Here is a 14693-nt window from a genome sequence, read left to right as displayed (position 1 = left end):
TGAAAGTGGAGCATATAAACAAGCAGACGGTGAAGGCTCAGTGAGGATTTGGACTCAGGATTGTAATCTTCTTCACATCAGGTCATGCCATTCATCACACCACATGATGTTTGCTTTTTTTTAAATGGCACAAATATTTGGTGGCACTGTTTTTGAATCATTTCGTTTCTCCTGCAAAACTAAAACACTGAAATCAGTGGTGAACAACATAAATAAATGCATTTTATGTAAATAAAAGTAACAAGATGCAATGTGAAGCGTCGCAATTACATGTTTAAGCCTAGTTTTCAACATTTTAATTAGTAAAATACATTATTAACATCAAAATGTGACTGTAAAATGTTAACTATAAAAAGTACAAGAGTCCTCAGCTGTAGGTTTTAATGTTTTTTTGCTTGTCATTCTTAGTAGATTAACACATGGAGAGAACTAAGCGTGTTTCTCTTATATAAGTATATAGACTATTATAACTGTCTAATAATTGGCAAATTATTACAGCTTGATTATCGTGTATGCAGCATTTTTACTTTGACACTGCTAGAGGTTCCTACACTATTATAGAATATTTTCATGTATGTTTGCAAGTACTTTGTTCAAAGTTAGACTGCAGCTGTCAAACAAACACAGAGGATGGCAAATATAATATTCACAAAATAAATATAGAAAATGGAAATCTTGAAGTAAAGTTACGGTTGCTCCACGAGAGACGTCAAAGACGTGCGTTCATGGCATATGCTTTGTGTAGCAACTAGAGTGGATCGTACAGGTCTCGTGTGAAATCATATAGAAAATGGAAATCTTGAAGTAAAGTTACGGTTGCTCCACGAGAGACGTCAAAGACGTGCGTTCATGGCATATGCTTTGTGTAGCAACTAGAGTGGATCGTACAGGTCTCGTGTGACCCCCCGGGTCAGGTCAGGTGTGCTTCACACAGGTCAGTGCACGCAGGGGACTTAATCTGACTGACCGATTGACCAGCTGTCTGTGATGGATTATAGAAGTTTGAAGAAAAGAAAAAAACACCTGCCGGTGTCACTGAAAAAGAACATGGGAGATTACGCTGGTAGCGAACATGGACAGAAAGATAAGATAAGATAAAACATACTTTTATTCATCCCCTAAGGGAAATTTAAATTGGCACAACAGTAAAATGCAACTGTTTTCCTCCACTATTGAACTAAAACAAAAACACAGAATAAATAAAAGCAAAAATACAAAATAAATATTATCTACTCTAACAATATACAATGTACAAAGTATAAAGGTGATATAATGTGCTGTTTTCTCCTCTGTTACTCTCAAGATGAAAACAATTTCTATCTATGCAGTTATAAACAAAGCATTCCTTCCTGATCTGGCTATTTCTATATTATGGTATTTATGTTGATGTACAGGAAACAAGAACTGAGTCGTTTCATTTTATCATGCATGTTGCATACTGACCACTAGGTGTCACCAATGTCTTTGGCAGCTCCACTGAAAACTGTTGTTGCCTTCTCTCACAGATCACATGGAGATTGAACATCATAGACATCTGACAGGAGCATTCATTTGGTGAATGACATTGAAGATAAACTCTATAGAGTGAATTGAAGATGATTAGTAAGATGGTTATAGATAGTATTTGATGTTGAAACTGAATTTTAGATTAGATCTGAGTGATTTAAATTTGTGATGTGCAGTGTCTAGTCTGTACTCGGATCTACTTCACCGCCGAGTTCACCGCATTCTGGTAGCTGTTGTTAGCAACACCAGTCAATAGTAATGCAACAAATATAAACTGTACTATGTTTACGACTAATTTACTGTTTAACAAATTCAACATAAGGACTGTTTATGTTAAAAATCTGAGGTCAAAGTGCGTTCCCTCTTCCCTCTTCTTCGGAAATTCTGATTTCCGACCACAAATGCTACACAGCATTAGCCTCCAGTGTCGTGATGTCGACCGTAAAAGGGTCTCGGCATGACAAAAAAACAATATATGATATAATGTTACTTTACTTTCTTACTCTTTCCACAGAATATGTTGCCAAATATTCATCTGGGTAAACATTTTTTTTGTAAAATGAGCCGTGTCACAGGAGAAAGTGAAAGTTTGCTTCATGTGGACTAAAATTAAACCTGTCTGCAGATATTATTTTGTCACTGCTGCTGAAGTGTCTGTGACTTTGTGTGAGAGGGTGAGGTTTTTAGGAGCAGACAGAGTGACACACACACACACACACACAGACATTTGTAACTTTACATTCAGCCTCACTGCTGCCATTCCAACCTCTCTGTCAAACACATGGGGACTCCTCAAAAGTGCTGACTCAGGGGAGCACTTCACCGCACACATTTGTTGTGACACTTTCATCATCATCATCATCAGCAGCAGCAAGCTGAGCAGAGAAGCAGAGGCAGCATCAGCACCAGGAGCTCGTCCTCTGCTGCTGCTGCTGGGTCTCAGGGAGGAAGAGGGAAGAGGAGGAGGGAGGAAGGAAGGGTGGATGAAGGGGTAGGTGAGGAAGGAGGAGGAGGGAGGAAGGGAGTAGGAGGAGGAGGGGGGAGGGTCTCGCCGGTCTGCCCTATATGGCTGTGGATGAGCTCTCAGCTAATATCGGCTTGAGAGGCGCAGCAGCGTCGCGTTTCTGGCGGCAGTCAGTGGTGGCTTCCAGAGTCTGAGCAGGCTCCTTCACAGCCATGGCTGAGGGCGGAGAAGGAGAAGATGAGATCCAGTTCTTGAGAACTGTGAGTAAAAGATTTAAATAAATCATAATAATCAGAATCATAATAATAATCAGTCGTTACGGCGTTGTCGTCAGTTTACAAAAATAACGAACGCCTTCATTTTGTGCAGCGCGTAAAATCATAAATCATCGATCCAACTTGCATTATTGTGGAAGTTTTTATATATATATATATATATATGTACAGTTTTCACTAGTGATAAATTATGGCTCGTGCATGAATGGTGTTATTTATTATTTTTATTGTGGAAGTTGCCGCAGCAGGTTGTTGCATGCGTGACGCGTCGTCCGTCCTGTTGCGCACCTGTCGACGGTGAAGGGGAATCCTAACGTGTGCAGGTGCAAGGGCAAAAATGACTTTACACTCTGGAGCCATGTCACACACACACACACACACACACACACCATCGCTTCACCGCCTGTATCTGCCTGCATGTGCAACGTATATTATACATATTCCCTCACGCCTCTCTTCCACATTGTCACCTTCAGCTGTTTTATTTTGATTGTTTTAAACTTTAGTTAGTTTTTAGTTTCTCCTGGTTTTAAGGTGGGAAAGAGAGTTTCCACTAAGTTGTGCTGCTCTCTCTCTCTCTCTCTCTCACACACACACACACACACACACAGGCAGAACCAGCCTCTGTCTCTGCTGCGGTGACTATTTTAGTAGTTTGACGCAGATTGAATCTGCACAGCAGTTATTCTTGTAAATGATATGACAGCTTGTATGTTGGTGTGGTGGGAATATCTGTGGCGGTTGCCTGACCGCATGTCTTCTTCTACTTCTCCTCCTCCTTGAATGAAGCTTTGTGGTCCAGGTGTTTGTGGTTCATTTGGACTTTTTTCATTCACCTTTTAGCATTGCATTCATGTGAAGTGTGTAAAAGTGAAGGTAATCCCAAGTGATTGATAGTGTGGTTTAAAACCTTCAGTCCAGGTCAAGCAGTGAGAACTCTGGGGGTCAAGGTGACTGACCCCTTCAGATTTAAACTACTCATGTTACACCTGTTTGTTTTTGCTGGTTGGATTATCTTTATTGGATTGTGTCCCTATCATGAGTAAGACTACATTCAGATCACCAGGTTGAGTTGATTCTGAACTGTAGGATTTTGAATAAATATCTAATTACCGTGTGATATTTGTGCAGATCTGTGAGAAACAAAGATGTTCTCTTCAGTCTGTAGAATAAGATGTGCGTAGATCAAGACAATAATGAATCTACAATATATTTTGTGATTTGAAAAATGCAGTAGGCCGTATTGCAATTTCGATAAAACTTTGATGAATTGTTTAGCCCTACTCTGAGGAGACGTTATGTACTCCCGCAAAAGTTGTTGTGTATGTCGTCAAGATGGCGAAATAAACAACCGATCAGTATAAACTTTGTCTGTCCCAGTTATTAATGTTGATAAGAGACACTATATATTACATGAACCCATATGTTTCTATTTATCTCTCCAGTTTCAGGGCTCTGTGGTCACAGAAATCCGATCATCAGTTCCGATTGCCAGTCACCATGTGGTACTAGATCAGATAGACTGTATCTGTGGTCATGTGACATGACATAATATGAGAAAGGTCATATTGGGAGTCATGCAGCTTTTTTGCCTGTACGCATACACCAATTCTGATATTCAGATTACCAGGCTGAGATGATTTCATTCTTATTTTTCCTCCATTTATGTGACTTAGATCTGATCTGTTCAGTAATGTGTGGACACAGAAATCCAATCTTTAGTTCCCATTGTTATGTCAAATTTGTGTCACTTCACCATGTGGTCCTAGATCAGGTCTATGTCCCATTATGTGTCCATACACTCAGTTTCATCATCCGAATGGGAATTTTACTGGAATTGAACTATGTGGCTGCTGATAGTATGAATGTACATGTAGACTGGATTAGATTTGACTTTATTGATCCCAAACTGGGAGAAATTCGCTTGTTACACCAGTAGGGTTGGGAGCTGACTACAGTACAACACTATGATATGAAATAAATAAAATAAAAAAAGTGTAATCGCAATACTATAAATGAACAACGGAACAGGGATGAACACGTGTTCAAAAAAGTGTTTAGGAAAAATATATGAAACCTATTTTGTACAAAGGTTTGAAGCTTAAATTACTGTTGTGTCACCTACAGGATTAGGGCGACGTTCCAGGTGATTTGATTCAGATTTTTCTCCAATGATGTGACATGGATCTGATTTCCTCAGGACTGTGTGGACACAGAAATCTGCTCCGATTTAAACATTTCTGTCAATAAGTAAATTAATCCGCAACTATTTTGATAATCGATTATTAGTGTTTTTTCTTTTTTTTAAAGAATTAAAACAAGTTTTCTGATTTTTCAGCTACTTAAATGTGAATATGGTCCGGTTTCTTTAATAAGAAATCATTAAAATGGAGTCGTTTTGGTTTGCTGACAAAACAAGACTTTTGAGAACCTCATCATTTACAGGTTTGAGAAACACAGAAACTGATTCTTCAAACTTTGCTGACATTTTATGGACAGAGCAAGTACTCGATTAATCGAGAAAAATTAATATAATCGTTAGTTGCATCCCTAGTCGGATTTGAATGTGGTCCCGGAATCAGCTATTTCATCCAAAACCTCCCTGTAGTGGTTGAGTCACCCCCTCAAAAGTCTGGCTCTTACATTTACATGATGCAACTTGACTGCTTCTTTCATTAGACCCTACTTGTACAGTACTTGTTCAATAAACTCACAGCTACCTTTATAATGTAGATTTTTAAAGTAGTAAAGCAAAAGTGAGACAATATCATATAGGTTATTTTCTAATAACATGAAACTTGTCTTTGTGAACTGGGTTAAGTGATGCATAAACATTACAAACATGCTTGATTGATCCTCTGGTGAAGTTTGATTGACTCTCATTTGGTTGAGCTGAAGCCCCCTGTTGTTAAATCATATATACAGTATGTAAATCCCTTATGGCCTGGCTGGTTGTCAGAAGCATTTGTACTTAACAGCTCCCACTATTTGTGATGCCAGTGATATGCTGACCCACGCCTCTCAGATTCTACTGTCACATTGGCATCCCGGCTATCTGATGACAACAGCGGCTTCGGGAAGCGGGGGGCTTTCCCTTAAGCCCACGGAGCCTTGTTATCAAACCTCCGTGGTGAGAGAACCGTGCTCTCGCAGGAAGCTTTAAAATACGAGTGCTAATTGTAACACGCCATATTACAATCTGTCGAACATTATGGAATAAGCCCGTGTGTTGCAGAGGGGTCTGTTGAGAGGCAGGGAAGTCGGAAGTTGTTTGACAGCAACAGAATTTAAATCTTTGTTTATGGACATTTTGTCTGAGTGCTGAAAGGTCACTTTGGCTTGACCTCTGCACCTGTTGTCAGAATGCAATTTTTTTTCCCACGTCACACATTTTAAAATGAGACTTAAATGATTAGTAGTGCATTTTTTTACTGAAATGATCCCGGTATATTTTACTTCTGTCAGGTGGTGACAGTTCCAGCGCAGACGCTGTTGAAGTGAAACGTTGGGAAAACTGGCAGTGATGATGAGAGATTGTGTGTCAAAGAAAACGGCAGTGAAAGTAGATGCAAAGTGAAGACAACCGGCACATCTTTTAATTTTATTGTCCTTACACTGAAGTTTTTGCTTTGTTCTGAGTTTACAGTTGAACAACAACGCTATTTTAATTCATTCATTTTGTCATCTCCTGTGTTTTAGGGCAGGGGCAATATTAATTGTCTTATTTAAATTGTATTATATCTCGTTCCCATTGGTAAAAAAAACCAAAACTTTTTTATACCAAGTTTTAATGGGTTTTTCACCAGTGGGAATCTGGTTGTTTGGCTTTGACTCCCAGGTCAAACAAGTCTGCAAAAGTGTGAACATAAGACTCTTGTGAACACACTAATTTTCCTCTTCATCTATTCAGTTTTCTACTCCACATGCGCCCCACTCCTTAATATCATGTTATAAAGAAAACGTTATACTTCATTTCAGATTTATTTCTGTCTGTTTTTGATATTAATAGGTTTATTTTGTATATATTTTTATTGTGAATTATGCATCATTCCACATCAAAACTAACACTTTTACTTTGAAATTTGTGAAATATTATCATGATATTGTGTTGGTTTGGCAGTTTCTACACTCCCTAAAAGCACTGGGGGTCGCTATAAGGATCAGACATAGTCAATTTGTCAGGTTCTGTGGTATATTGCTTGCTGCGTGCGTGTATTCAAAGTACGCAATGAACTCTTAAAGCTCAAAACTGGTGCTGGTTTCCTTTTTGCAGAACCTTTTTCCCGAGTCAGGCATCCAGATCTTTATATAATTTTAGTGTGAAATAGTTTAGTTTTATATATCCCTTTTTGTTCTGCAGCTGTTGTAGCACCAAAAAAAACGCAGTGGGAACAATATGGTAAATTTGATTCGACTGATTTGATCCCTCATCATCCTAGGCGAGCAGAATCGCAATTTAAATGATGTGCTCACTGATTATGGAATAACGCGGACAGCTCATTTACTCTGCAGAGATTTAAATGACAGGGACTGTGTTGATGTTGTCAGCTCAAGATTGTGTTTGTTTACCTTCATTTTAAAAAAAAGAAAAACTGTAACAAAATAGTATTTCGTTGTGCCAAGTAAAATGGTTCCTTTTTTTTTGGGAAACAGGATATAAGTCACTTGCTTAGTTTGTGACTTGCGGTGCCATTAGATAATGAGGTGCAGACACCCGTATTATTGGGTGTTGTTGCCAGTTGATTGTGTTGCTGTGTGAAACAATGATATTATGCTCCAACAGAGACAAATACTGAGATTTTTCTCAACCAAATTGACTGCAGAATTGTCTTGTTTGTAGAATTTTTATGTGGTTTGCAAAAAAAAAGAGACTATCCATAAAACTCTTCCCCCCCCAAAAGCCAATGTCAAGTCATACAACCTTATGGCATGTTGTTCAAGTATTGGATTTCTTCACTGGCAGAGCATACACTACATGTGGGGCCACTAATAAAATATGATATTTAGCATCTAAAGAGTTAACATTATCGCAAATAACATTCTGTGTGCCAAACATATTGGTTAGTCCTCATCTGGAAAGCATTTATGACTTGATTTTATGGGCAAGTTAAGAAGCCAAACACAAATATGATCTGACTTACTTTTTTATTGTTATCAGCACCTACATTACTGGCACTAACTATCTCTACTGCTCAGTGTTTACTAATTATTTATATTCATGGCAACAATCATGAAAAAATTGATAAATGAAGCAATACTAAAGTGCCTGATACTTGCATTCCCACAAATGGCCTTTAGGGGGATAATCCAGTGATTGCAAAAACAAATTTGTATTAAAATTTATAGTAAATGACACTGCTTTTCACTTGAAAACGTCAGTTAACATTTTCCTGAATAACTTGTGGTCCTAATTGCTAAATTCTGGGCCTTTTCTTTTTTTTGTAAATGATCGTCCCATTTAGAGTCCGATAGAAAGGTTTTCTTTCCCAGCTCCACATTCTCATCCAAGTATAGTCTCATATACTCAAGCGCAGGTCTGATGCTTGGTACTGGATGTAGCTATCGGGGGCTAACAAAGCACTGTCTGTCATGACTAACTGAGTGCAAATATTGCTGAAGAGGTGGTAAAAGCTTGAAAAGTTGAAAATGTGTAAGTTGCGAGTGCAAAACACTTAGCTCTAACATTAGCATAATTAGCTGGCTAGTTTTTGCATATTTTGTCTTAAATGAAAGCTACATTGTTTACCCTTTATCGGATGTATTTTATTTTTTCTGAAATTATGACTATATTTTCTGTGGTAAAATACGTTGTTGTTACGCTAGTATGCTAAATATGCTGTGCTAACCAGAGTAACTACAGGGGTTCAGCCAGTGCTTCAAATGATGCCTTTTTTATCCTGGAATTATATAGAGATATTAGGGTTATCAATACATTTTCACCTGCAATGTCCAGATACCGTTGCACCTTTTGTAACCAGGTGACCGAGGGTCGCAGTCCCCCCCCCTCCAGTAGCTCCTTCGGGGCTTATTTGGAGTTCATGTTCTGAGGCCTTCTACATACCAGAGCAAGAACTCTGGACGTTTAAATTTAGCCTTTTTAAAGATGATGCTTCCACAGCACATACAGCTCTGTTCCCCCTGGCACTAAACCACACCAGGAGCAGTGCTCAAGTCGAGGGCAACTCAAGACCAATGGCACTTTGAATAGCCTATCATGTATTATTTATAGGGATAAAGTAGCATTTGAGCCACAAAAGTAAATGTACGCATATTGTGAAGCTTAGTGTGTCAAAGTCGTGGACATTGTCTGTCGCACTGACCCATGTGTTGTACAGTTTTACTGACAGATGTCGTCACTGAAGTTTTGATGCTCAGAAAGTCCAGTCCGTTTAGGGCAGGTGTGAACGTGCAACTGAACTCTGATGCGCAGCAAAGAAGCACACTCTGGTCCGTCTATAATTAAGTATCAGTTTTAATGATTTCTTACTTTCATATGGAGCAAAGAAACCAGACAATATTACCATTTAAGAAGCTCACAGAAACTGGTTTTAATTCTTTAGAGAACACTCAAACTGAACAATCGATTATCAAAATAGTTGATTAATTGTTTCAGCCTTAATTGTGGGTAAACACATACGTACGTGTAGAACAATAGCCAGGAGAAATGGCTGAGCCCATTGTTGCAGCGTATATTATGTGTAGTATGTACCCAAGGCTGATAGGATTGGATGCAACTCCATGTTTTGCTCTTATGTGGCGGAAACAGAAGTTGTCCTGCATTAACCAACAGATAAGCGAGTTTTCTTGTTCATTGTTTGTCTCGTCTGAACCAAGTCCCAAATTGTACCGAGCCTAGTGGATTATTACGTGTGAAAACGAACATAACCTATTTGAGAACTAGCTCTTGAAGTTGGATATTAATGTTACAGGCTGTACTGTACTGTATATATCAACAGGTCGAAGGGGTGGGATTTGTTTTTTTTAGATATTTCAAGTGTGCCGACTTTTAAGCAGATATCAAAAATCAGTAGGAGCACAGTGCACTTTTTGTTTCCTTTGTTAAAAGAAAATCCATACTGCTGCTGAGTCATGACTCCAGAATGCGGTAACTACCATATTGTAATGTACTAGTTGATGCCTTGGCACATTTTGGCTGTTCAGTGAGGGTTGGAAAGATCCAGAGAGAGAGAGAGAGAGAGGGAGTGAGACAGAAGAGGCTGCATCATCCCGCAGCCTCAGGTGAACTTCTGCTTGATCTAAATTGAATAGGAAGGATTTCCTCAATCGATCGAGCAAACTGTGATGCAAACACTGTTCCGCCGCCTGTTTCAGCCGTCATTACTGAAGGACAGCGAGGGGTCAGCGGACGCACTCATCATTTACACAACCCTGATGTAAACGTGTCAGCGAGCAGCGTCACGATCTGTGCATCACTCATTTTCATTCCAGGGGTTTTAAACCTGTCCGGTTAAATAACAGACACATCAATCACCTGAGTTTGTGACATTTAATCTGACATGGCATTTGCTTTAAAAATGTATGAATTTGTTTCACGAAAAAAAAAGATTACAATATCCTGATTTAGAGAGAGAATAGGAGCGTGTTAGAAACTTGTTTGGCAGATTAGAAATAGGGCTGGAACTAGCAATTATTTTTATAAGAGCTTATTTTTTCTCAATTAATGGATCACTAGTTTGGGCCATAAAATGTCAGAAAACATTGGTCAGTGTTTTCTCAAACCTATATTCACATTTAAGAAGCTGAAAAATCAGAAAACATGTTTTAATCATTGAAAAAAACACTCAACAGATTAATTGATAATCAAAATAGTAAAGGTGAAGTTTTTCTTTTTTTATGCCTAAACTGCTTCTCCCAATAGATGTACATGATATTGGTTTTGCAGGAATAAGTTTGTTTTATCCTTAGATTCTTCTTCTCCATCTTTGACCTTGAAATTTTGCTGTAAAGCTTATGAAATACACATACATCAGCTACAGTGTCACCTTTGTTTTTGCCTCATGTAAGGATTTTGCGTGGAGAAACATGTCATCTGTAGAGTAATGTATATGCTGCTGATGATGTGTAGGATGTAAGTGACATATTTATCCACTTGTAGTGATTGCAGTTATGGCCTGTTTTTGCTGTCTCACACAAACGAGGAACATAAATTTAATTATGGCTGGAGTATACAATCACAATCAATACTTTGTGTGAGTGAGTGGCTCTAATATACTTCTTCTTCTGTGGGTTTCATATCCAAACCAAGTAGTTTCAACTTCTCCAGTGTATTGATTTCAGTTTCAGTATTACACTGATGTGGCGGCCCATGCATAGTTAGTCGTGGCATGAATGAACTCCCAACTCAAAATAATTACCTTCATTAATCAATTGAGGATTGAAAAAGGTGAGTCTCAGCATTTTAAGAGTCCCTCAGGTTTGTTTTTCCTTTAATGCCGTCATTGGTTCACTTTGTTTCTAAGCTCTTTGGTCATCAGAGTTTTCTTCTTGAGATATTTTGGGTTATATTTTGAGCCTCAATCCACTTTAAAGGCCCAGAAAATGCATCTCTTCAATAAGCTACTGACTGTGAGCAAACACAATCCTAACTTACCACAGGATTTTGCTGCTAAAGCTTTGAAATAAATCAATTATTTCACATTAGGCATTTCAGTTTTCCCCCCTTATTTTTGCTTAATCTTTTTGTAGTATTATTATTATTCTTATTTGTTGCATTGTGTGATCACAGGTTGTCTCAGTTCTTTGTGTGCTTATTTAAACTAAGTGTTCAAATTCTTGTTGTATCCAGTATATGCAGTGTTCCCGGACAAAATGGAACTATAAAGTAATGTCACTTGACCTCCAGTCATTAATTACTCAATCCATTAGAGGTTGCCTAACAATATAATTTTTTTTTTTAAATTTGCCGTGAGACAGTTTAGATGAAGCGCACAGGTTAATTTTTTGAATCTTACACTCTTAATATAAAGCTAATATGCTATATAGTTATTTTAGTCATTAATATTTGGTGCTATGTGGAAACAAACCAATTGTTATCTCATTAGATGCAAAACACTTCTACCTTGTAAAATATGACACCCCTACAAGTTATAACAGATTACTTTTGGACATTAAAAACAATTTATTCAATTTATTACAAGTTTTCAGAAGGTAAACTTGCAGTCGGTAGCCAGCTATATGTCGTTAAAAATCAAATGTGAGAAACAAAGAAAACATTTTATATATTCTTTAACAAAAAACCAAAAAAACATAACCCACATGAACTGTATGTTGACTAAATGTGGCAGATTTGCAGTTTCTAGTACTTTTAAGGAAACTAATCTAAAACAAAATAAACAAAAATATGAATTTGATTGAAATTGCCGTGACTTAAAACTACAAATAACTACCAAATCATCAAGTTAAAACAAATGAACCTATGTTGATACAAAGTTCAGTCTACTTGTGTTTTTAAGGCAGCAGGTAAGGAGAACATTTCTTTTCTGTCTGACTATGTGGCAGCAAAATGAGGCAGTCAAAGTGTTGGTGGCTCAAAATAAACCAAAACAGTAAAGTTACAGGGTCTCTCTGTCAAACAATGTCCTGAAACTCACTTTAATGTACCATAACTCCAAAATGGTGCTTGATTCTTTGTGAAAACCCTTTTTCGCTGTTGTGTTTTTGCAGTGTAATTTCATATATCGCCACTTACAGATGGGTTTCAAGTGCGCAGAGAGTGGAAGTGACTTAACTGGAACACTTTGTTACACAGTCATTGAACAGCCCTAGTATGGTGTGCCTTGCTCAAGAGCATAAGATATAATTTATTCTTTGAGTTTCTTTTCTCATTTGAATGTTTTTTCTGAGAAGAAGGGATTTAAGGGTGTTTTTCTTTCGTCCTTTTGCTAAGAATTCATTCTTCTTCTTCTTCTTCTTTTTGTTTTTCTGAAAGCTTGCTGTCATCCCAGAAACACCATTTTCTATTTGCTGCTGGTGTCAACCCTCGTACCTCGTAGCTTGTAGCCTGATGGATCTGGAGGCTGTTGTCTTTTGTCACAGACAGTTACTGATGGATTACATAACTCTAAAATAATATTTTGTGTGTCTGATAAATTAAAACGTGAAATTTATTCCGAACAAAAAGCACTTGCCTTCTGTTTTTGGAGGATTTAGTAGCAGTTTGTGAGAGCTACAATTTTTAGGGCTGGACACCCACAGCACACAGTTTGATCCAAACGAGGAAATGGGAGGCTTGGATTTACCTCAGGTGAACTTCTTCACTTCAGGTTTCTGCACCTCTCTCTCTGTCAGTTCTCACTCTCACAGCGTCACACACATGCACGATCCCTCCCTCTCCCTCCCTTCACACCCCACTACATCTTGCTCGTGTTTGCTCTGTCTCATCAGACAGGATGATGGACTTCAGAGACGCACCAGGTCCGTCCCTGACCGCAGGGGCCGTCCATTTCTCAGTGTTTCTGCTGAGGTGGACGTCTCAGTCCTGCACGCATGGAGAGACTTTTTTTTTATTATTTGACGTTGCCACGAAGCCATATGCATACAAACAAGGCCAAGAAAATTCAATTTGTGATAGGAACACCAATATAAATCTTGGCGTCTGCGATCCATGGCAGTGTACTGCGGGGCAAAAACCTGCTTGACTGTGGAATTTAATTGTATTATTTTTGAACGTAGAGCTCAGATGTGCTCTGCATTATTAATTCTGACTGCTGATGCAGTCTCGGATATGCCCTCAAACCTGCATATGTCTTACCAACGCGTAATGTGTGAAAACACCATATTAAATGATCCAAAACTGGCAAGTCTGTGAAAGAAAACAAAACTTTCAGTTCATATTATCCACACTTTATGATGAGGGAAATCAGAAAAAAATTACTCTACATCACCTGAAGAGCTACAGCGGGAGTCACCTGTCAAACTACAAAGTGTGAAGTACTGACAGGAACAGTAAGCCCCAGCACCGAACACCGTGCAAGCATTCAATACTGAGACACATGTGTTGACACCCATTGATTTAAAACAATGAGCGATGTGGCTGCTGCTCCTCCTCTCTGCAGAAAAAACACACTCTAATGGCTTTATGTAATAAAGTGTCTGATGGCTCTGCGAGGCTGTTTGTCTGTGTAAACATTTTACTAAAAGAATAATTGACACACGAGCGCTCTGAACCCTGACATATTCCCGCCGAGGCAGTGAATTGTTCACTTTGTTTTTTTTTGTTTTTTTGTGTATTCTGCAGCTAAACCTCATTCATTTAAAGCACCTCATTAATCAGGTATGATGGAAACGCGTAGAAAATGACTCGGCACATTCAGCGGCCCACATGCATCACTGCCGCTGCTGCTTAGGCCTTGTTTAGACTGCAGCCTAATCGGATTTGTAAGCATATCCGATCATAATCAGATCTCACAATATATATCCCAAGTGATCAGATCCGATCTCTTGTGTCCATATTGACATAGTCTAGTTTAGTCTTCCACCTGGATTTCTATAGGTACAGTATATGGATGACATAGAACTGTGCCTGTTTCTGTCCCAAATGCTTATGTGGAGCCACAGCACAAACTTTCTTCTGATGTTTAAACTATTGTCTTCCACTGTGTCGATTGTTTATGCACCTTCAATTAACTTCTGTCTCTCCAGATCTACATTGTTGCTTAGCGACCAAGTCGTTCAGAGTGAATGGGATCTGATCCTGTGTTTTTTAAGCTGTTCAGACTGCCAAAAATAATCAAGCTAGATACAATCTGGATATGTGTAATAATCACATTTGGGCTGCACTGAACAAGGCCTACATACATATTATGTAGGTTATGAATTGTTTTTGTGCACAGAAAGTCTCTTCACTTGCCTGTGTTCCAAGCTCAATCTCTGTTAGTTTGTGTCTTTTTTCCTCCACTGAAGCCTTTCAGTTCAAGTTAACGGCTAAA

General features: G+C 38.5%; 1 protein-coding gene across 1 annotated transcript in view; it reads left to right on the top strand.

Moving 5' to 3' along the window:
• The first annotated feature begins 2651 nt into the window (after positions 1-2651).
• ryr3 (ryanodine receptor 3) overlaps positions 2652-14693 on the top strand; it is a 128279-nt gene continuing 116237 nt past the window's right edge. Inside the window, exon 1 of the mRNA XM_044049129.1 lies at positions 2652-2730. Within this exon, the coding sequence (XP_043905064.1) occupies positions 2683-2730 (48 nt within the window). The 5' untranslated portion in view covers positions 2652-2682. The remainder of the gene's footprint in view (positions 2731-14693) is intronic.

Source organism: Solea senegalensis, linkage group LG17, assembly GCF_019176455.1.
Source record: "Solea senegalensis isolate Sse05_10M linkage group LG17, IFAPA_SoseM_1, whole genome shotgun sequence".
Lineage (NCBI taxonomy): Eukaryota > Metazoa > Chordata > Actinopteri > Pleuronectiformes > Soleidae > Solea > Solea senegalensis.
This window is presented reverse-complemented; position numbering and strand designations above follow the sequence as displayed.